Source organism: Amphiura filiformis, chromosome 8 (assembly GCF_039555335.1).
Source record: "Amphiura filiformis chromosome 8, Afil_fr2py, whole genome shotgun sequence".
Classification (NCBI taxonomy): Eukaryota; Metazoa; Echinodermata; class Ophiuroidea; order Amphilepidida; family Amphiuridae; genus Amphiura; species Amphiura filiformis.
Window position 1 is genome coordinate 31,449,658 of NC_092635.1, and position 25,243 is coordinate 31,474,900.

Sequence of the window (25,243 nt, forward strand, 5' to 3'; positions counted from 1 at the left end):
GCAATTTGATATGTCTGATGTGCTCTCATGTCCCACAAAAAAATAAAATATGTGCTAACATTGCTATCGAATACCTTAAAGTAAGGAAAATAAGAACAATTTCCAAAAATTAGGAACTAGATTTTGGTCATCAGATTAGTGGTAATTATAACACCTACTCCATTGGTTAAAAGTTCCAACAGTAAATACAAGACATTGATCCTCAATGACTGTATAATACTATGCAGTCTCTACCAGTGTAGTGTTTTTGATATTTTTCACTCACTCTGTTGAAAAACAACTAGCTGATATATATTATAAAGTCACCAGCATGGTCAGCATCAAGTTGCTACCAGATGAAGCTACTGGATCTCAACTCACTCTGGGATTTTAGCCACAACTGAATAGCTGGTAATGCTTGTACAATCACTATCATTGCTACCAGTCGAAGCTACTGGATCCCAACTCACTCTGGGAATTTGGTCATAACCGAATAGCTGGTAATGCTTGTACAATCACTATCATTGCTACCAGTTGAACCTGCTGGATCTCAACTCACTCTGGGAGTTTAACCACAACTGAATAGCTGGTAATGCTTGTACAATCACCATTGCTACCAGTCGAAGCTACTGGATCCCAACTCACTCTGGGATTTTGATCATAACCGAATAGCTGGCAATGCTTGTATAATCACTATCATTGCTACTAGTTGACCTGCTGGATCTCAACTCACTCTGGGATTTTGGCCACAATTGTATAGCTGGTAACGTGTGTACAATCACTAACAATTAATGTTTAATCACTTGCCAACGACCATTTGTATGGAACGAACATAATCTATATGTTGTTTCACTGAAAATCTGTTTCACCAACTATATACCTGACATATGGCAAAACAAAAGGTGGTAATGGAAGCACAAAATTGGAAGCAACATAAAATGGTCACTAAATGGTTACAATACAATCATTTTAGTACATGTTTTGATTTTGACAGGCTTTTGCCAAAAAATTCAGTGAGCGTAGATTTATATTACATTTTAAAAACATTTGTCCTCAGTTTGTTTATATGACATGCTCCTACAAAATGAGCATAAAGTCACCAGGGACCTATAGATGAATCCGACGAGACAAGCGATGGTCAGGGTTAAGTCGCCCATAGCTGGGGGCCATCCGTGCCAAACTAGCTTAGTTTGTTTGGATTGCGACACGCCCACTATCGTGAGTGCATTGGAGCGCGTAGCACTTGCGCCGCATCACAGGAGCGGTAAACGCTGTACGCCTGTGATACTGGCGTCGTGTAAAATGGATAGAAGGCCCCCAGCTATGGTTGCCAGTGAGGTGTAGGAATGTGTCAAGTCGGATTCGTGTATAGAAGATAAAGGCCACTACACATGACCACATTCAATAGAAAACAAACACTTTTCTGGAGGAAATACCGATTTTGAAGACATAAGGAATGAGCAACCTGAACATGTTTGGTATGATTCAAAATAAGGAAGTAAAATCTGAAATATTTTGTCAACTTTCTGCTCATTTTGTGAGATCAAACTCTACGTGGTGCCAACGTGCTGCCTGCCAGTTGTGGTGACGCAATCGGTTCATAACGAAAAACTTTCTTTGTAAATTTTATCATGGCCTATGAACAATAAAATAGGCCTTTTAACTAATCAGATGACAAAAATCTATATTAATGAGGTATATAAAACAAATATTGACTGCTTTATTCGGGTCATGGTTAACATCATACGCCCGCGGTGATCTCAAAACCATGCCATGACCTTGCGCCTATAATTTTAACAATGCCCCTCATAGCAGTCAATATTTGTATATTATACCATACTCATAATTCAAAATACCTATACTGGGAATTTCAATTGAATGAACACAGCTTTCAACAGCTGTATTTGACCCAACCGCAATCAAATATCGCGTATTTCAAATTACAACGCGAACGCATGACCTTGGATACAATAATTAAAACATTAACCAATCACAAGTGAGTTGGCATGGTCAGATTTACTTCTGCGTCACGCACAAGCAAGCGTTCATCACACAGTGTATGCAGAAGATCGTCACACTGTTGTGCAGCTGTGTTCATTCAATTGAAATTCCCAGTATAATTGTATCAAGCTCCAAAACACAAAATATTCTTCATCTCCAGTCACTTGACCAAATTATTTCACCTGTCATCCCATTTTATAAATATCAAAATAGTATCAAACTTACTCTTTTCACCACATCACCAAACCATATATCTATTTCATAAATATAAAATATCTATTGGATATCAAATATCCCAACCACACTTTGACATTTCAATGTTTGCGCCCATACCATTACCGTATATCTTTTTAAATCTATACAATACCGACTAATTTCCAGATGTAGTACATTACATGATTAAATGCGATACGTGCAAATTCCTTTCTTTGCGCAATTATCGTAAATATACATTTACAGCTATACCATGAAGTAACCTGCATAGAATCATAACTTCCAGCTCTAGATGGAATTGATCAATTCCAAGTTTCAAACTGCAATGGATCCATCCCTAATCCTACAACATACATTAGTACATGGTCATGTGCAATGCAACATGCAACATCAATATTAGTAATATGAAAATTTGACCCACTCTGACAAAACAAGGAACAATTCGCATTTTTGACAATTCATGATTTGAATATAAATGTAAGCACTATAATCAAATTAAGTATTTCTTGGTCAAACTGGAACACTGTGAATGCTAGTGGCTCCGCGATAAACATATGCAAATATAGCGCGGTATAGAAGAAAGTATACACGCGCCTTACATTGCGTACACGCTTAGTACACTACATGGATGCAACGCGCATGTTCCAGTTTGGCCAAGATATACTTAATTTGATTATAGACAATAAGCTTGAAAGTGATACCAAAATGATGTAAATAGCATCAATACTTCAAGATATGGATAATTTTGTAAATGATGCCTTTATTTTTGCCAAATTGATATTCTGAGAAATGGGGTAATAAGTTTTCTTCTTTACATAAGATTGAATAGGGATTATCCTAACTCAACTGTTAATTATTGATTAAATAAACCTCTTTTTAATACATACTTTCAAGGATCTAGTCCCACAGTTAAATACTATGAAATTAAGAATTTCAAAATTTGATTTTTTTTAAATGGAAATGTCATCTTTAGAAGCCTAGTTTGTAACTTAAAAACCTGTCTGGTGACTTGTTCCGGGTTTTGTTGGAGTGGGTCATAAATGTAATGCAGTTTAAGTTTGGTCACAGCAACCTTTCCATCCCCTCTACCATACATTTATTTTCACAGGCTGTCCTGTGCACACCCAAAAGTGACTTAAAACCCGGGACTCCAAATAGCCCAGTGCATATCACTATGGTAAATCCGCTATATTGGATTGTCACATCCTGGAGACCAAAATAGTGTACCTACGGCATTTATCAGCAAAGGTCCAAAATCAAATGATGATTTGCATCTTCAAGTGTTAGGAACCGTTCACAAACACTTGTTAGGGGGGGGGCTGATGCAAAAAGGGGGAGCCCTTAACATTTTTGACCCTCTTAAGGGTGGGGGCCTGAAAAAATTTGTGCAATGAAATTTTTTCGCATCAGGCCCCCCAAGTGTTTGTGAACGGTCCCTTACACAGGTTTATGCATGTGGCTTAGCGTGTGCTATCAGCACAACCCACTTGATGCAGGATACAAACGAATATGCACTCTAAATCCAAATTTGCTGGGCTCATGGCGAAATAATCCGGAGATACACTATTTTGCTCTCCGTGAGCGAGACACAAATATGGCAGCATCTGGATGTACTCTTTTAAGTCTACTCTATTTGGCACACCCAAATAATATGTCATGTTATATTTCCCATTAATGTTAATAACATTTTGTGTCGGTCACAGAAACCCTTACATCCTCTCTACTACTATTTTTTGGTTAACCACAAGCTTAGCAGTGACATTAATGCCTTTTTTGGGTTTGCGCTACAAGCATGCCAACAAACCGCCCTTGTATGCATGCAATTAACTTTACGCACATGACTCAATACTGCGCCAGAGAAATACGCACCTACGTAACTACCGACCTTGAGGCGAACCAATGTTTTTGAAAGTCTCAATGTAACCATTGCAAAAATTACCAAATCATGCTTAAATATATCATAATATATAAATATTTCTATTTACACTGTACAACAGTTGGCAATAGCACCATTACTATAATTGCTTAGCATTAACAACAACAAAAAAACAGATTTTATGTCACAGAAAAAAGCAAACTTAACAAACAAAAGCATTATTTAAAATTCATCAATCACACCCTATGAGATCCTCATGAAGCATGGGGTAAATATTACCAACAGCCAAACTGTGCAGGTCACCTGCCCTTTGCAAATTGGTTGTGAGCAAAAATTAAAGTAACTAGCCCTTCATAAGGGAATAAAAAAGAAAACACCAAGAAAACACTAAATGGGGAAAAATCAGCAAGACATTCTTTGAATTCAAGGCTGTATCAAATTATAGACTTTACCATTAACTACATGTAACTTCATTCGAATCCATAAAGAGTCAAATATGTGCATTTGATGACCTCATAGAATACCTTGTGTATAACACGGGTTATGCCTTGTTATTCCGAAGGACTGTTATTCCGAAGGATTGTTATTACAAAGGTTTGTTATTCCAAAGGATCATTACTCCGAAGGTTCATTACTCCGAAGGGTCGTTACTCCAAAATTACAAGTTTTGTATTCCGAAGGGTCATCAAAAACTCCAAATTTTGGAGTAATGACCTTTAGAGTAACAAGCTTTTGGAATTTTGATCCTTCTGATAAACAAACCTTGTAGTAAATTTGAAATAACAACCCTTCTTAGTAATGAACCTTTGGAGTAATGATCCTTCAGAATAATGTTTCTTGAGATTAATCTGTTCCCATAAGTGGGTTACACAACTTTAGACACATTTTGGCTTACACAATTCAACAAAACATCATTCAGCCGTAATATTTCACAGGGTCAAAATCGCCATGTTGATGGAGACTAAAAAAGTGGGGATGATGTTGTGGATCAGACTATCTTCTATAATAAAGCATTTAAAATATGATGTATTACATTAGTGAATGATTTTTGACTTTTGATCCAAAGTTTATTACTAGAGTTTCAAACTTTTTATCTGAACTCAAAACTTTTGGATATAACTTTGACCTTCATATTGAGACTGGTAACCCAAGTTTGGGATCAGTGACATTCTAGATACTTGACCCCAACACTTTGTACAATCTTGGTAACTTGATCGGCCCCCATCATGGTTGAATTATATTTTCTTCCTACTTTCAGATGGCACTACATCTTTCATTAGCGAGGAGAGTCTGTCCTCTACATCAAAACAAGGCATGCCTTATGAAAATCACTGCAAGGCTGCCTATTCACTACCCTAAAAGCCTGTAGGGCCATGAAATTTTATTACCAATGTCAGTAAGGTGGACTCAATGCTATCTTAAACATAAACCCTTAGCATTGCCTGTTGTTGATGAATCAGCCTGAAGTCTTACAAAGTATAACAAATGTAGACCAGTGTATTAAATGTTTACAATTTGATTTTGAGCTCATGAAATTTGATGAGGGTTAGTTGATTTGAACACCCTACTACTTTAAAATTTCGAGCACTGAAGTTGTGGATCAAAAGTTAAATGTGCAATCAACAGATTATTATGTCTTATTTTAATTATTGATTACAAATGGTGAAGAAAACCATTGCACTCACAGAATTTCAGTCATCAGTATTTTAGTTGTTTGTTTATATAAAAAAGTAGTTACTTTATGAAATACATAGTTACATCACTTTTTTTTGCTAATACCATTGGACATATACAGGTGATTAATTGAAGTTCTTTTAAAATCAGTGCTACAGATAAAAATATTTCTTTGCATCTGATGTCACCTGTCAATCAAACTCAGAGAAGATTTTTTTTTACAAGCTGTCGTAATGATTGAAATTTCTGAACGAAATAGTGAAACAGTGTGTCTTAATGTTAATTTTGCACCTTCAAACATACAAACTTTCTCAAAAGTTAGGTCTTAGTAATTGGAAACTTCACTTCCTGAAGGTACCATGTCAACAATGCCTAGAAAAGTTTCTTTTTGGCTTTGAAAAGTACCTTAATTTTCACCATTTTCTGTGATTTCTTTTTTCCGATTAAGGCACCTGATGAATCAACCTTACATGCAACTAACCAATCAAGGGTCGTGTGGGGTTTGATTGACAGTGACATCAGATGCTAAATAGTTTTTTTTAATTCAGTCTCGGATTATAGTGTCTGCTTTTTGTTGTTCTCTTACATGTGCGGTACCAGGTACTAAGGGCTCATATTGAAATACCCTACCACGCTTTCACACAGAAAGAAGGCAGGATTCCCCTCGCTAAGCCCACGCCTCAGGAAAGCTCGGTCATAAAAAGGATTATAAAGATGGATTATATGCATCAGTGATACACCCTGCCTTTTGAAGTGGTCCGTGACGAATGGGAAGAAAACAAACTGACTATGGCTCATCGCACAACCCAGGAAAGCGCGCTCCTAATTTAAGTGGCTAATTGCAGTGTTATAAATCACACAGGATTTTAACAAAAGAAGGCTAGCATAGGAAACTGCAGGATGGCGCACACCGTCCTGTGTAAGGGAATTTCAATATGAGCCCTAAAAGGAACTAATCATTCTCTTTCATTTTCACATGACCAAACTGGGAAATAAGTTGGCTAATGTTGCCTACTAACTGTAAAAATAAATAAACAAACAAACTTACTGCGAGGTAGCAAAGTTCAGCACTTTTTTGCAAATTTAGCAAGAACATATCGTAAACACAGAAGTGGGGTTCTGATTGAATCACACCATGAAAAGCTATGAAACATTTATACCTCATTTGTAGCGGACCCCATTCTTTTTACATGTTAAATGATGTGAATGTCTGCCAATGCTGAACTTTCCTATATAGTGTGTCTTGTCTCTAGTTGAGAATAACGCCATGTTGGATTTCGCAGATTCAAATCAGTGCACTTACGTCGCCAGCGTAGGGACAAATCGCCCTTCTACATCCGTGTATTAATACACCTACAGTATTAGGTTGGCACGCCTGATTTGAATCTGCCACTGCAAAATCCAACATGGTGTCACTCTCAACTTCAGATGAGACAGACTATAGTCCATTTGCCTTCTTCAAGGCTGTGACATCATCGTCACAGTTCCTTTGGGTACGTACAGATGCACTACCTTTGAACATTTGAGTCAACACACATGACTTAATACCGAGCCCACTGGAGCATGCATTGACGTCACTGCCTCAAGGCACCCAAATGGACTATAGTAGCAATTGTACAGAATGCCAACATGCAGGAATTTACAGTTACAATGAACATCTAGTGATGTTCACAATCTGTTCACATCAAGGCTTAAAGCCATATTGTAACATTGCTGAGGAGGACTCTCTCAATATTTTTCAAAATTCTTGTTTTTTTTACATGATTGTAATTAACTTTATTAAACTAACATATCCTGCAAAAATCAGACTTTATGTGCTGTAGTTTTGTTAAGATTTTGAATAAAACGCAGGAACCGTTGCTTAATTATTACGGTGGAAATATTAGTCAAACGCGTACACGATGTTCATAACACAGTATGTACATGGCATGCGAGATGGTCATACACACATCAAAGGATCATGCCGTAGCACAACCTAAGAAGTGATAGACATTGGCGATGGTAGTAAATTCCAATTTTCTTTGCTTTACCTCAGTGTTTTGGCTCAAAATTAAAATGGGACATACAAGGGGGTATCGTCATCTGTAAGGGACATGTGGCCAGTTTGGAAATTCCTTTTTCAAAAAGCAATAGTGCCATGTGATGGGCAATCATCACCGTAGATTGCTTTCATTTCATCATAGATTTATGAGCATTGTAGGCCTAACCCTTCAAATGCAGGAACTTAATCACACTGCGTGCCTCAATTTTCACCATTTTGCAGGTTATGCGCCTATTGCCCATCTAGCGCCACCTGTGAAGAAAGTAAACATACTTATGAGACCATTTTTGGACCATAATGTACATAAGGACCAGTTATTACACTGACAAAATTTCATCTGTATAGCTCTTTCACTTCTGGGTGATGTCAAAAACTTTTGGATACCCCCTCGTATCTGACAATAAAAGATAACATTTTATGGAAAAGAAATACTAATCTGGAAATGTTGCAATATGGCTTTAATGTGCTGCAGGGTTAACAACTGGCCACCAATCAACCTGAGACAGTCCAATAGTATTGGATCCAATAATATATAGCAATAATAGAGTAAGGTTTCCAATAATACAGTAATATATAGGTATACTATTAGCTTGGTCCTGGCCGATCCTCTATGTTATCAGGTTCTGCTTCTGGTTCAGGTACTGGTGGTTGGTTCGATTCCTCTCTAGGACTCATGCATAGAAGATTAACACTGACGCGCATTGGAAATGGAGCATGACGGTCAATGTTTAATACTACAATTTCCTGAATATACAAAGAGGGGAAATATTAATGTTATAAGTATTTTTGTATGAAACTTGCACACAACAACAACCATTATATGAACACAACACAATTAAAGGTATTTTCTATTCAGTGAGCCTTAAAGCATTTAACACATTTTTAGATCCCTCCTTGCATTTTGATATACAATTTGTCAAATGCATTATTGGAGGTTCATTTCTGAAATGAACAAAACTTGTTTACCATTTTAGTTGCACATACTGCGATCTCATTCACATATTATTATAGAACGCGCTACAAACTTGTGCTTTGACAAATTGGTCATCAAAATGCCAAATTCAAAGGTAAAATAGTAGCATCATCACTTTGAAACAAAACCTTCAATTTTCAAAAGATTGCTGTCATTAAGAAGTGTGTTTCTAAGGAACAAGTTACATTTGACCTAAAATGGTCACAAAATTCTATATTACTTTCAACTATAACAATTACAGCTTCATTTTTAAGTACAAGAAATACAAATAATTATGTAAACTGGGCTCAAAAAGGAACTTATAATTTTTCACACGGTCGTATTATAAAATCCTGTTCATAAAAATGAACTAAAATTACACACAGGATTACTTCAATACTCTACTCTAAACACATGTCATTAACCAAGCAGTGTCCAACTGACAAAACGGCAAAATGCACTGACACAGAACAGGTTTCTGGACCACATTCACAGGCGAGTAATTGGCATGCAGCAAAAGAAATATGTGAGAATGCTTTTCTCACACTTTCTTCAAAAAACAGGTCTTGTACCACATAATTCCACTTACTTACATATTTCTTGCCAATTATTGGGTTGTGAATGTGGTCCAGGAAGCTGTTATGTGTCAGTGCATTTTGCTGTTGTGTCAGTTAGACAACTGTTTGGTTACTCACTGACCAGTGTTTAGAGTAGAGTATTGAAGTAATCCTGTGTGCAATTTTGGTTCATTTTTATTCACATGATTTTAAGATATGACCTTGTGAAAAATTATAAGTTTCTTTTTTAGCCCAGTTTATTATATGAGGGGGGAGGTTTACTTCCTAGGGCTGAAATCACACCATGTTAAATAGCATACCTACCTCATCTCTCCCTAAACTTAGACTTGTAATGTCACTTGACTTTTGGTATAGTACATGGCCTTGGGTATCATATGATACAACCCGCACCCTAAAAAGTGAAACAAAATAAGAAATAAAAGTTATTTCATTTTGCAATAAGTTTGCAGAAGTGACCGACATACACAATGATACTACCTCATTCCTACCACAGTCAGGGTCTTAGCTAGAAATTGAGGGTTGCCCGTCATTTGAATAAATTTGCCTGTCCTAATTTGACCTTTAAAATATTTACCAGACATCTACAGCCCATTGGGGGTTCAAAGAGTTCAAATATGTGCTGATATGGCCTTGTTATACAAATTGGGTCTACTAAAAAGGTCAATTAGCTTCTCAAAACATACAATTTATGATATAGCATCTGTCAAAGGCATTAATTTTGCCCGTCCCAGGAGCAAACTGGCCGTCTAAAATGACGGCCAGACGGTAGGCTAGCTAAGACCCTGACCACGGTTTTATAAACCAATACAAACTGTTTCCAAAAATAACTTGAAACTGTTTCCTGATCATATTTCTCGGAAGCCTAACCTTGCAGTATTATAATTAGGCCAAAAGAATTATCATGTTGCCTTCACAAGCTTATAATCTGGTGGTTCAACCAGGCTGATTTTTTTTACCAACTCAACCATTTGATACATACTATTTCACAGTAACATTAGTGAAGAGAGTAAAATGCATATTGCTTGCTGTATTTTCTACTCAATGTTGAATATTTTATTTTATAACATCCATGACAAAGTATGTTGTTGGGATTCAATGAGTTGGTCCTACCAGGATTATAGCTAGCCCAAGTTGAGTGCCGGCTAATTTTACTATCTATTATCCAATCAGAGTGCTGGCTTGGGGCATAATCTTTTTAGTGAATGTGAGGGATCCAGGAGTAGGCTTGGGTTAAGATGAAAAAATCATTTGTTAAAAAAACCCAAAAAAACACAGGCCTAGATTTTCAGAATTTTGACCCAGCCATGAAGGGCAACACAACAACTTTTTTTGGCCTTATTTGCTACCCCTGGCGATATATAATCATTCATACACTATATATAATTGTACTCACACAATCTGGGCTGTTCCTTTGAATGCGTTCACATTGCGTAGGATTGATTCACTTTATTTGGAGGTGGGTGCATTTATATTAGCTCGTATTTTCTACAATTTTAATGAATATTTCAATGTTGTAAAAATAGGAAAATCATAGGTTTTTTTTTCTTGAATATGAAATAAGTTAAAACTGCTTATTACTTGTTGCTGGAGAAATTTAATAAAATAATACACTTCTTATTCTTCACAGAAAGCAAACTTGCCAACAAATGAAGACACTGCAAGGCACATTAAATCAGAGATGCCACTTTCCAGGTTTTAGCCTGAATTCAGGTTTTTTGTGAGTCCAAATTCCTGTGTTTTTATTTATTTTCCACCCTTTTTGGGGCTTTTTGGCCTGCATTCACATGCTTTTTCAGGTTTTTTGAGTGAAACTGCATGGCATCTCTAAAATGTCTGTACACTCAAAAGAGCTGGGGGTGGGGGTGGGGGGTGGGGAGGTAATTACCTAAACATGATATTCCTCTGTGCTTGCAAACTAACACTAGCTGTGACTGGATGTGTGACTGTGTTTCTTCTGAAGATCAGTAACCTGCAAGAGGAAGTATTAGATATAATGAAAAGTACATTTTGAAATGCACAGTTACAATTAACAATTCAAGACATTTATTTATTGATTTTTTTTATAAAATGCTAGAGTGAACAAAAAACATTTATGCTTAATTCTTTCTGATAGCGATTTGTATGTACATACGAACAAGGTATGTGTAAAAATAAACAGGGAAAAACATATACCTTGGATGAAATCTGACAAAGTCCCTTTAAGTGTCTAGAACAGTTTGTAATTATTAGAACTTGATCATTATAGTTCCTTCAGCCTCAGGCTGAATTATTATTATTTTTTTTATTAATGCTAGAGTGAACAAAAAAATGTATGCTTAATTCTTTCTGATAGCTATTTGTATGTACATACGAACAAGGTATATGTAAAAATAAACAGGGAAAAACATATACCTTTAATGAAATCTGACATAGTCCCTTCAAGTGTTTAGAACACTTTGTAATTATTAGAACTCAATCACTATATTTCCTATAGCCTCGGGTTGAATGGACCAATGAATGTATAAATTTCTGGCACATTAACAACAGACGATTATATTAACTAACCTATTTGCAAAGCTGACAAGTAAATCTACTCCGTAATTATAGCCCGTCCATCTCCAGCAGTACTGCAATAAAAAAAAATGAATGAGATAAGTGATGTGTTATTACTAATTAAGAGATTAGACCCAAAGAGGACTTGTTATGCTTGCATGTCGCTCATGTAGGGCAAAATAGTTTCCCTCGTTTCCATGCACCCAGCAAACCATTTAAAGTGTGTGCTCATTTGCATTAAAGGGGTACTACACCCCTTGATAAATTTGTGACTATTTTTGAATAAAAAAAAAAAAATAATAACACACTGGTAACAAAAGTTATGTATATTTTTATAGGGGCAAGGAATCCAGTTACTCCACTGGAATTTTAGAGACTCAAGACAAGCGGTACGTTATTTATGATAAGAAAAGAGGTACCGCTAGGATATTGACGCATACAGTAACAAAAAACAAATATATTTGCCTATTGTAAGCTGAACAAACTAGCCCATGAAACCGAGAGGAACCACTGTGGTATTCGCTTTCATTTTATAGTGACCTACATAACATGTTTAGGACACAATAAATATTTATATGACAATTATGAATGGAAGTGCATCACAATGCACCCCCCCCTTTACTTTAATCAATCCCTTTTCAATCTACCTCTGTGTCCCTAGTCATTACCCGTCCACATCGCATGGAATGCTGAAAGAATTGCTCCGGTGTAACAGTCTCTGTTGTTGGTCTGTAATTAAGATTAACAATTACAATAATACCAACAATAATGATAAACAGTAAAGAAGCACTGATCACTGCAGCATGTAGGGTTTATTTACAATGAGTAATATGTCATGTTGCTGGTGTTATGTATTGCCCAGTAAAGTGTTAAAGTGATTAAAGACTCCACATCTCAGTGGGATACGATACTGCAATGCTTTTAAAACATCACAGCACCGTGTGATGAAATTAAAATGTACATATCAATTTCATTGCATGATGCTGCGATCATTATAAAGCATGTGGGCCTGCATCTCCTTTAATGGTCATTCTGCCAACTTTGATTTTCCAGTAGCCAATCGCAAGCATGCACGGCTGCGATAAGTTGAACAAATTTCAACTCTCATCGTGGACGAAATCCAGTTTTAAAAGAATCGCATCGCAATGCAGTGTGGAGTCTGAATCCGACTTAATGCAGCATTTACATACAACTTTACACAAATGTTCCCAATGTACTTTTTAATATATAACATGCAGCTGGTGACGTACATTGTGTTATGGCAATCCCGCATAGCCTCTGCATACTTTTCAGGTTGTTACTGATCAAGACATTCAATATTAATTAAACAAGGTTTTGCAGCTAAGACTTGTATAAACACTACCTATTCTTATTTCCACAACATAATCCACCACAGCCAGCAGTACGTTCCTTACCCAGAAGAATTACATGCTATACTGTCTCGACTCAAGTTGAGAGTGCCTTCAGTGCATTTACGAAGTTGCGTTGCCATCATGTGGAAAAACTGCCCTTCTAAGCATCCTTCTTAAATACTTGAGAACGTTCCTGCAATCTCATTGGTTCTTACCCGTGTGATATGACACGATATCACATGGGTCAGCACGTGTGCATCAATGTGATACGCGTGCTCGCTATTTGAACCAATCGGAGGCGCATAGCAACAACGGGACTGATCGATTTAAAGCCCTAGGTAGTTCCTTATAAAATGTAGGATTTAATTTGATTAAAATTGGAAATACTTATGATATTTCTATTTGAATTGAAGTGTTTAAGAATAAGAATAAAGGTATTGTTTTTAGCCGCTGTCGTGCATCTATCGTCTCATATAGCACGGGCGACATTATTTGTGGCGTAAAAAAAACTCGGCTTCACCTCGTTGTTTTACTTAAAATAATGATGTCCCCCGTGTTATATGAGACAATAGATGCACTCCAGGGGCTAAAACCAATACCTTTATTCTCTAAGTATACGCCCCGCTGGTTTAGGTCAGTGTGCAATATTTGAAACTGCCTGTGTGAAATGTGTATGTGGTGTTACTCCCAACTAGAAATCAGATGCAGTATATCTACACTGTAAACTGGTATCACCGGTGCACGGGTTCAAACTCGCACGCCCCCAAGTCCAGCATCTTATTGATTGAGCTAACTTATATCAATATTATCATTTTGAGATTGGAAATGTTATGTACAAATTACTCACTACCGTAATCCTCTGAGTATAGTCCCACAGTTGAGTAAGTACCAATCCCTCCATTTTTCGAAACATTTCAGATATTATAAAAAAACACCAAATTTCTTACCCTTGATCCTGTCCTTGCTCCAACGATAACATACATTGCCACTGGTGTTTGTATACAGGTAATAACCATTCTATGGGAAGGGGAAAATAGGGTATAAAATATTAAGCAAATTATTTGAGCACTTGGTGCACTTGATCATTTTTTTTATTTATTTTTCATTTGATAAAAATGTTTCATGCAAAAAACTGCATGTAAAAATATTTTAGCAAGCCATACAGCAGAAGAGGTTATCATACTACATTGTATATCACCCAACTAGTTTTTTAAAAATCCATCAGTTATTCCGTTTAGGCTGCAGAGTGGATTAATGGCATTTCAGGCAAAAATGCAAATAAGCTCATCAATATTCATAAATAACACAAAACTATAGAGTACAAGAGGTGAAGATACTGACCTGTTGGTACAATCTTGTCTCTCTCAAGATGCCTGACAGCAGATTGGTCATTAATAACATGGTTTAATCTTAAACTCTGGAAGAGATTCAGGAAATTCTTCCCTCTATCAGACTCCAAAAATTCACCAGATTCTGAAACAAAGAAGCAGTTGTTTTCATATTCTGTAGTGCTAAGTCTAAAATATCAACTTATGATAGTTCCTGAGGACAACAATGATTCACTTAAAATCTAAGAAGTCCTTGAAGCTCTTTGCATTTTAGTAAAAACAACAGCATCAAATATATAAGACATGCTATAATGTAGTGCAACTTCAGCTTACTGAATCACAACCAAATTTTTTAATTAATATAGACACATTGTTATTTATTTTTAACTTGAAAATATGATTATGCTTTTATGGTTGGTATGAACCTAATTATGGAAACTTTTGGGCCTCATTACCTCCAAATTTGTTGGTTCAATATAAAAGTTAAGCCTATTTAGAATGTTAAAACTTTGATGAATACAACTATGTCAGATTTATGTAAAAATTTTCAGGTTTGGAGAAAATCATAAAACGTATGACATGCAGCAATTGTTGTTGGTGTGTTAGGTCTAAGGATATACAAAAAGTTTCTTTGTGAGATTATTAGTTTTCAATAAGACAATTAAAGGTTGATCCTTCATGTAATTATTTTGTGTTAGCTAATCCTAACCCTAAGCCTAATCCTAACCCTAATTTTGTGTAAAAAAAGGACTAACCAAATTAATCCATTGTCTCTCAGTTAATTGAATACATAATAATACCAAAAACTTTGTGTATAGAATGTCCTATATTACTGTTCTATAATCTCACAATGATTTTAAAAATGAACTGCCGAATATTATATGACTATTTCAAATTTATTATACTTGAAATATCAAAAGTACTTACTTAATTTTCTGAAATAAGCATCAGCATCTTTTCCTATTTGTTTATATTCTCCCGTCCAAGAAGGAGTGATATGTAAAAATACAAACTGTCATAATGAAAAAAAAAAGACAATGGTCATCTTATTTCACAAGAAAAAATTATAACATTCTTTATTGATTAAAAAAAAATGTATGAGCTCACTAAATTAAATTCTATTACCGCCACGACCCATTATTCAAAATCGTGCACTGTGGTTTGTTGAAACGCATCACGTGCAAGACCATTATTTCAGGTATATTTTTTTATTAAATGTCATAGCAGTATTAAAACACTGAATTGCGACACAATTTACAATTTATAAACATCAAAATTTACACATTAATTAATACAACATAAAAATATATATCTATGTACAATTTCAAAGTAATATATTACTACATCAAAAACATATTTAAAAGAAAAAGGAATTATAAAACACAATTTAAATCAAATTCATAAAAAGTCAAAGAGGTAAGAGTAGTGCACTGGTAGGGAGCTCAATTATTGCACAAAAAACAAAACTTTCATATTGATTGAATTTTATAATGATACATGAATATTGCACACTGTTTTGGTGAAAGGTTTTTACTGAAAATATACAAGCTATTAAACTGCACTTTAATAAAAGTTAAAGGACACGGATGAAAATAATGCAGCTAGCACAACAAAAATTAGTAATTTAGGAAGTATAGGAGGGTAGTTCATTTAAAAGACTGGTAAGATAGGGCAGTGGGCTGTTCTTGAATCGGTCAGTTTTGAATCGGTATGGTTTGAATTTTGCTTGTTTCCGGAGTTGCATACTTGATCTGAACTTAGAGCAGGGGAACCACCTTGAGAATCTTTCAGAGCTGCTAGCTTTGATAGCAAATTCCTTGCAGATATGAATTCTGCGGTCCACAAGAGATTGAAGGTTGAGGACTTCCAATGCATCAGAGTAGGTTGTATAATCTGATGAAAGGATGCAACGGCATACACGCTTCTGAATCTTCTCAAGGTGGTTCACCTGCTGCTGAGTGAGGCCAGCACTCCAGAGTGGTGCAGCATACTCTAGACATGGGCGGACATAACCTTTGTAAACGGTAAGGAGATCTTCTTTGTCAAGCCCGGCTCCTTTCAGTTTTCTGAGCATGAACAGCTTTCTGTTGGCCTTAGTGTACATTGTATTTACCTGACCCTCCCACTTCAAATCCTTATCAATGATAACTCCAAGTAGTTTGACCTTATCAACAACCACAAGATTCTGACTAGAAATACGGACTTCCACGTTGGGAGCAGGTTTTCTACCAAAATGGACTTGCATGACCTGACATTTTGTAGGATTGAGCATCATCTGATTATCAACAGTCCATTGGTGCAACGAATCCAGGCTTTTCTGGATCTTACTAGGTTTCCCATGGCCCCTGCTTTCACCTATGGTCAGGTCGTCGACATATTTCCATACGTGGATGTCCGATTTCTTGTCATTCTCTTGGGCACTGTTGATAATACTTAAAAATATTATTGGGGCCAAGATTGTACCTTGTGGAACCCCTCCCAATAACGTTTCCCATTCAGACAGACTATTTTTATACTTAACTCTTTGTTGCCTACCAGAAATGAAGTCGGCCACCCACTGCACAATAGATAGTGACACACCCATGCTCAGGAGATTTGAAACAGCAATGCTGTGAATCGATGACATCGAAGGCTTTTGAGAAATCTGTTAGTACCAGCGTACTGATTGTACCAGATTTCTCAGCCTCCGAGACCAACTGGTGGTAAACATCTATCAAGCAGTGGGTAGTCGACATACCTTTCTGGTTGCCATATTGCCTCTCATCGACCTGGGATTGAATAGAATCAACAACAAATTTGGAAACCTTGCCTTCAGCTATTTTGGCCAAGTTTGATGTAAGTGACACTGGTCTTAATTTGTCAATTGAAGGGGTGTCGTCTTGAAGCGGGATGACATTTGCTTGTTTCCACTGTGATGGCACTACACCTTCTTGAAGAGAAGTATTTATGATGTCTGTGACAGGTGAGCTAAGCTCGTAAGCAAATTCTTTTAAAACCTTCTGAGGGATGTTATCAGGGCCACCCGCTTTGAAACCGACACCTTCTTCAAGTCACCATAGATCTCCATGGCTGGAATTGAGGGGAGGATCTTTACTCGGGAGGTAGGCAGGCAATTCATCACAATTGAGGGGTTGTTGAACTTGGGAAAAACTTGCCAGCTGTTTGTTGATAGCATTAGAAACAGCAACATGATCAACAGGGTCTACACCGGCACATGGATAGTGGGGTTCGATTTATTCATGTTGGCAAATGATCTTATTTCTTTGTGCCATTTACCAGGTTCAGTCTTTTGCAGATACTTGACTTTATTTATATTATGACTATGTTTAGCTTTCTTGATTTCATATATGACTTGATTCCGCAGTTTATTAAACATACATTTGTCCCCCGAGGCAAATGCTTTCTGCCTTCTCTGAATAAGATTCTTGACTCTGTCCGTCATCCAGGGCTTATCAGTGGAGTGCAGTCGGACAGTCTTTGTTGGAAAAGACGAGTCAATACCCTCATTCAGAGTGTGATAGAAGGCATCAGCCTTGGATTGGACATCAGGAGCATTGTGAACATCTGACCAGGATTGTTTTTGAATCCATCTACCAAACTCACACATTTTAGAATCAGTTATTGGTTGAAGAGTCTTGTATTTCAACATGTTCAATGGTTTGGAGTGCTTGGGTACTAAGCTGATGCATTGATGGTCACTACGGCCAATGGGAGCAAAGTGAATTGGTTAGCAATAAAGGCTCTCCACATTGGTTATGACAAGATCAAGGATGGCATTACCTCTGGTAGGTTTAGTGACAATCTGCTTCAGCTGATTACCCGAGCATAGGGGCTTGATGTTAGATCGATTAAAGTCACCTAGAATCATGATGGCAGCTTGCGATTTGCCAGTTCTTATTTGATCAACAGCTGCTATCAAATGGTTCACCAGAAGATCGTGGTTGGGAGAGTCTATGCCCTTAGGGATATAAACTGCAGCAACGGCGATGTATGGCGCTGCTCTTGGCATGTTTGGGTGCTCCAGCTTGATCCACATAACTTCAAGTTCTGAGGGAACAGATATTTCTTCCATTGGTTCAGCTTTGATATTGTCTTTGACATAAATCAGCACACCGCCTCCCTTTGTATCTTGACGGCACTTACTAAAAGCATTGTATTTTTCCAAGGCATACTCTTCAGGTGCTGAATCTGGTTTTACCCAGGATTCAGTAATAACAGCTACGTCAGTCTGATTGTTATTTAACAACTCGGCTAGTTCATCCATCTTGTTCATGACTGACCACGCATTGGATAGAAAAAATCGTGGCAGAAAGGATGACTTTGGATTTGAGTCATTAGTAGGCCTACTGTTGGTGGCCACGGGGGTGGACACTGGAGGTGCCTTAGGGATGCGAGTCAAAATTTGTGATCTTTCAGCAGCAATAGCATGATGATGATAGGGACGAGGGTCACTCTCTGAGTATATAGTACCAGTACATGATGAGAGTCTATCTGAAATAATGGTACGGATTTGTCTTTGTTTATTTCTGCCTGCACGACAGCCTCTCCTTCTTGTTCTAGCTATACCCAAGGATTTTATATGGGTCCATTGTTCTGGAGGCAATGAAGTCTTGGTGCCATTATTAGCAGGGTTTAGCTTGAGGAGTTGTTGGGATGTGTACTTGGCGATGCACATCTCGTATAAATGTAAATAGTTCAATCGGTGCAAAATTCGGCAGCCTTAGTTGTGTGTGTGTAATTTTAAGCTTACTGAATTACCCTTACCAGATGCGAAAAATAAGAGTCAGAATACAACAGAAAGTTCATCAACAGTCAACGGAGATGTCCAATTACTAAAACGGTGATAGTACACTAAAAACACGATGATGGTTGAACGAAAAGGACGAATTTATCAACAGAATGTGCAGGACGAACAGAAAGTTCGTGCAGGCAGCTCAGAGCGCCCTCAAAAAAGCCAATAAAGTGGCATGGGTAACAAATTTTATGTTCTTCTCGCATCACAGTGCACAGCAAAGCGTGATGCAGTATATTAGCGCCGTTACTTATTCTACGCAAAGCATTACGCTTGGTTACACGTTCAATAATTCTGCAAAAATCCCCCCCCCCACAAAAACAAAAAAAAATTGAGGGCACTATTTTTTATTTACTCCATAACCAAAACAAATAGCCAACCAGACTCATCAAAAATATACAAATATTGTCCTCATAAATCAGCTTAAAAGGTCAATATACTGAAAGGTTTTGGTAGTAAATAAAGAATATTACTTGTGTTGTTGCTTGGATGTGCCCGAAAATGTACCATTTTTGTAAATTCAGGCTGGAAAATCAAATCAAACTTCAGCTTTTTCAGTTGCAATGGTTGACAAATTCTACAACCATGCGCCGCAGAAATAGATTTTCGTGGTAGAAATGAATCTTTTAAAAGCGAGAAAAGCACTAAAAAGCGAGATCCACAGCGAGTCTCTGTAAGCCTTAGTAGGTATGGTGTGGGTTCTATGGAGATCTTGATATACATGTAAAGTGTATCATTTAAAATGCCTAAAACTTTTGTTTTTATATATTATTGGCCCAACTCAAGAACTGCAAAACAAATAGCATAGCAAATGCGATTATTGGCTCCCTTGACTCATTTTTATACGATCAATGTATAAATGTTAAGAACGTACCCTGCAGTTTGTGAGTTAAATGGCTAAAACTGAAAACAAAATATGTTAAACTTAGTCTTACCTTTTTGACCATTGAGTATACATCCATTTCAACTTGAAGAACAAATAGGTTGGGTGACTTTACAACTGTTTCAAATAATTCTAGACTGCAAAAGACAACAATAATTCTTAAAATTATTACTTTTATCTTAAGTTTGATTGAGTTTAAATAACAAGAGAACTCCTGGAGCTTTAAGGTAGAATTAGTTTTGAACACACATATTCCTTGTCCAAAACTTATGATTGAAGTTGCCTATTTAATTGTGAGAATGATTTAGATTAGTTCTAAAAAAGGTTAAACAGATTAAGCTGTGATTCAGATATTAAAATGTCCTGACTTGATGCATGCAGTCACTTTCAGTAAAGAAAGATGAGAGTAATATTTCAGTATTCTATGACAAGAACAAACATTATACTCATGGTGGCACGAGGAATATTTTTTTCGGTGGGGGCACTGAGGGGGAGCAAAGTGAATCAACCAATTTTGCACAAAAGTGCCGCAAAAAGTGGAAATTTGTATGATCCCCCTTGCCTCCCCCTGGTAGCACCGCCACTGATTATACTTGAAGTTTATCATGATGTTGAGGCTGCCACAACACAAAGGTTACTGCTGTACATTTTGGTTAATCTAACAAAATTATAAGCTTTTCAGAAGGGTTACCTTAATTCTCGTAATAGTGATGCTCTCTGCACATCCATTAGGTTACTTTCCAACCACTCTAGACAGCTGAAACACAAAGGACAGGTGGGAAATAAACCACAAAGGTTATTATTTTAAGTTAGGAGGGATACAGCATGAAAATGTTTGAAAGTCAGTACATTTGTTTGGTGTGTGTGAAGTTGTGCATTTGTGAACACCCCACCCAGCACACCCACCAGGCTGATACATTACACTAATTATAACTCAATAATATAATCCAAGCAAAATATTTAGTGTCAAACCACACTAATCATAACCGTGGATACACAACAAATGTGGATGTCTTTAATTCCTTTTCACCACCAGCATACGGCAAAAAAACGTAAAGATGCATTAAGGGATCTAAAATGAGCGTTTATTGCGTTTCGACAGTATTTTTTGTGGGACATGAAAGCACTTCAGACCTATCGAATTGCATTCTGAATACGAAGCATGTCTTTCTGATATCCAATAATTTTAATTTTTGAAAATCACAATATAATACAAATTTTATGACAAATTATAAAAATTTGATATTTTTCAAATTTTGATATATAACAGTCCTCGAAGTAAATTATATAAATCTTATGACATATTCTTAAAGTGTATGTAGCAGGGAGGAAAAGCCGACGGTCAATTGAAAATTTTGACCTTTCATATTGAAGATATGGATTTTTTCCCAAAAGACCTAATTTTTTTGGTGTTTTGGGAAAAAAATCCATATCTTCAATAATGAAAAGGTCAAAATTTTCAATTGATCGTCGGCTTTTCATCCCACCTACATACACTTTAAGTATAAATCATCAGATTTATAAAGTTTACTTCAAGTACTGTTAAATATCAAAAATATCAATTTTAATGATTTGCCATAAAATGTGTATTAAATTGCGAATTTCAAAAATCAAAATTATTTGATATCAGAATGACATTCTTCGTATTCAGAATGCAATTCGATATGTCTGATGTGCTCTAATGTCCCACAATAAATACTGTCCAAACGTTCATACCCCAGCCCTTAAGAGCTGTGTCTTATTTGCCCGTATAGGGTCAGGTCCCGTTTGGATCTAGTAAAACTTAGGCGGAGCCATGATTTGGAGCAAAACTTAAGGTGTAAAAAGTCTTTGCTTAAAGTTTGCTTAAACTTTTTGGCTTATAATTGGCGAAAAAAATTAGACTGATAACATTGCGTATTGATATAGAATCGCACATTTGGGAGGAGCACTTACACTTCCGTGAATTTATGCAAGCATATGTTTGGACTTTAATGACTTGTACAGTTTCAAAAACCAAATAATGTTTGCCAATTATAAGCCAAACAAACTTTAGATAAGTCCAAGTTAAAGGTCTTCAGTTGGAATCCCGAGGGTTGGGGGTGTGTATGTTTTTATTCAAGTCTATATTTTGACTACCAATAAATGTGATATGTGATTGGACTATTCCAGTTTAAATCCATACACCCCCTGACATGACCTTAATCTTCCACACAGGGAGTGTGAATTTCAAATGGGGTTACCTGAATGGTGACTCTATTTGTAATCCACACTCCCTATGTGGGAGATTAAGGTCATGTCTTCTACAGGGGGTGTATGGATTTCAACTGGAATAGCCCCTTACCTGCAGGCAACGCCTTGTAATCCATACGCTGTGGCTGCAGCATGATAGGAGCATACAGTCTTAGGGCTAATGGTGTCTGTCATGATGTCTGCACACTGCTGAATCAGTCCATCCTAACCATACAAGATGCAAACATACAAACTATTGATGATAATCAGGCGGCGGATGACATGTTAGAGAGAGACGGCAAAACTACTCAGCCGTATGGCACTTTCCACACAATCAGAACACAGAAGTAAATCGTGTCTGAATTTTGCAACTGCCGCGATCACTGGTAAGTGCCGTTCAATTTACACACTGAGTGATCAGAGCCTATCCAACACGGCAGATTTTTGCGACTCTCACCCAGTAATAATCAAATTTTACTGTATTCAATTAATTTAAAGGTTAGTTTTGTGGGGTTCATTATCGAACCCCAACGGTTTTAGCTAGTATTAATATTATTTAGTAACATAGGCCTACTTGTTTGTGATATTTTAAGCATTTTAAAATTTCAAAATAATCCCATTCAATTACATGGCTGACAAAGGAAGTTTACTGAATTTAGAGAATGCATTGCGCTCACCACCTGATGATAATCATGATACATTTGAAACTCTGCCAAACCATGTAAATTAAAACAAGTTGTCATGGATACGAAAGTGGATAGTTGAGAACTGAGTAAAAATTTATTTTTAACAACCATTTAAGGGCAGAGTAATGGGAGAGAACATGGACCTTTTCGAGCATCATTATTTCTGAATTGATATGTCAAAAGTATATAAAACTATACATTTTTGGAAAGGAAATGAGTCAAGGAATCCCATGGTGACGTCAGATTTGTTCAAAAATCTCGAATTTTTGAAAAATCACAAAAATTCACTTTTTTACCCCAATTTTTTTGTGACAACTTAGAAAAAAATCCGTTCGGAGTAAAAAAGATTCAGTTAGCCTTTCATGAAGAAGAGATATGAACTTAGGGAAGGTTTTTTTATATGTTTGAAATTCGTCTCTTTTTTCGAAATATTGAAAAAAACATGTGAAAAAAGTAATTTTGTCACTCTATTAAGCTAAAAATTGAACATAATGGTGTATATTTTTGTTTAAAACAAATATTTTGAAAAAATGAGAAAACCTTCCCTAGACTTTGATGTACTCTAAACAATAGTTCAAAAAGTTTACCTTTTGCTTGCATATTTTTCGAGCTATCTTGTCACAAAAATCGTGCAATATTGTTAAAAATGAACTCTGAGAAATCGACGTTTTAGTAAAAAAATGTCTAAATTATGCACAAAACGCCCTTATATTTTAAAACGGTACGACTTTCACGCTTGTAAAAGCTGTATCTGGTGCATGGTCTAAATATGCATCTTTTTGCACCAATAAATCTATAATGTCTGCTTTCAGTGCGCTAAAATTCAAAATAATTAAAAAATCCAAGTGGCATTTTGACTGCAAATTTCTGTTTTGTTTACACCACATTTGCTGGCGTGAACAACAAACCGAATGCGCCTAGACTGCGTTGGACATACGCGCAGAGTTGCGCCGTGTCACGCTAAGCGAATTGCGCGCGTAATCAAAATATTTCGCATTCGCGCATTTCTGACTCATTATTTCCCGCCAATTTACTAGGCTGTCTTGAGCCATGTGACTTTTTAGAGTTGAAAAGAGTGAAACAAATCAAGCAAAAATACGAGTAAATATTAGCAAGTTGTATTTTATCAGTTTCAAGTGAAAGAATACATCTTAGTGTTGATAAATATCAAGAAATCTCAAATTCGGGCGTGAACGAATGTGTCTTCCATTACTCTGGCCTTAAGACACTTAACCATTGTTACCGGGTGGACACTTTGTACTTCTAAGAACAGGTAGTGATAATTTAATGATACTACTTACTAGAATTAGTCCCATTTTTGTCTATGCCCACTATGCTTCCCACGAGGGGTAGAAGGTCATAATGGGCCCAAAGTTAAAAATCTGTTCTATCATGATTAAAGAGTTTAACTTCAACACTACACTATTTTTCGCTCACCTGGATCGTTTTCACTAGTTCGACTAGCGTCTTCAGCAGATGGTGATGCTGTGATGATATCTTGTCTACAATCGGGATATCTCTCACTGATGACGTCATATGATTGACAGGATGACGTCATAGGATGTTACGATGTAGCGCCACCCCCCCTGGGCATCAGCAAGTTATCCCAGATGGGGTCTATTTCTAGACCTTTGTCACGATTCAGTCTTGGTTTCTGAGTCCTTATGTGTATTGCTTCCAGAACTCTGCGGGAATATTCCTTTTGCTCCCGTTCAAGAACTTTTACATTTTCCCAGTCAATCTGGTGTCCTTTTGATCTTACGACGTGCTCCCTGACAGCTGATTTGGAACTGCCAGCTGTGGATTTATGTTCACTGATTCTTTTCTCTAGCTTCCTGGCCGACTCGCCTATATAACTAGCATCACAATCAGCGCAAGTGATCTCGTACACAATACCAGACTGTTTAATGGGTTCTGTCTTGTCTTTAGGGGCTACTAAAGCACTCCTAAGCGTATTTTGAGGTTTGAAGCTGGTACATGTAGATACTCCTGCGGTCCTAAACGCTCGGCGTAGCTTCTCAGAAAGGCCTTCTATAAGTAAGGCAAGGTGACAAAACCTTTATTGGCCGTCTCCGAGTCCGGGTTCTGAGAAGCACTGTCTTTCTCTTTGGGCTGGCCCCGGAAAAAAGTCCAGTCTTTATAGCC

The 25,243-nt window shown here is 36.8% G+C and overlaps 1 protein-coding gene across 1 annotated transcript in view; it reads right to left on the reverse strand.

Moving 5' to 3' along the window:
• Positions 1 to 7,827: 7,827 nt before the first annotated feature.
• The window catches only part of LOC140158956 (germ cell-less protein-like 1), a 30,906-nt gene continuing 13,490 nt past the window's right edge, over positions 7,828 to 25,243 (reverse strand). The window contains exons 5-15 of the mRNA XM_072182249.1: positions 22,525 to 22,637; positions 20,893 to 20,958; positions 20,254 to 20,338; positions 15,454 to 15,538; positions 14,540 to 14,671; positions 14,146 to 14,215; positions 12,494 to 12,575; positions 11,859 to 11,920; positions 11,200 to 11,283; positions 9,618 to 9,705; positions 7,828 to 8,528 (exon numbers count right to left, since the gene is read on the reverse strand). Of these exons, the coding sequence (XP_072038350.1) occupies positions 8,370 to 8,528; positions 9,618 to 9,705; positions 11,200 to 11,283; positions 11,859 to 11,920; positions 12,494 to 12,575; positions 14,146 to 14,215; positions 14,540 to 14,671; positions 15,454 to 15,538; positions 20,254 to 20,338; positions 20,893 to 20,958; positions 22,525 to 22,637 (1,026 nt within the window). The 3' untranslated portion in view covers positions 7,828 to 8,369. The remainder of the gene's footprint in view (positions 8,529 to 9,617; positions 9,706 to 11,199; positions 11,284 to 11,858; positions 11,921 to 12,493; positions 12,576 to 14,145; positions 14,216 to 14,539; positions 14,672 to 15,453; positions 15,539 to 20,253; positions 20,339 to 20,892; positions 20,959 to 22,524; positions 22,638 to 25,243) is intronic.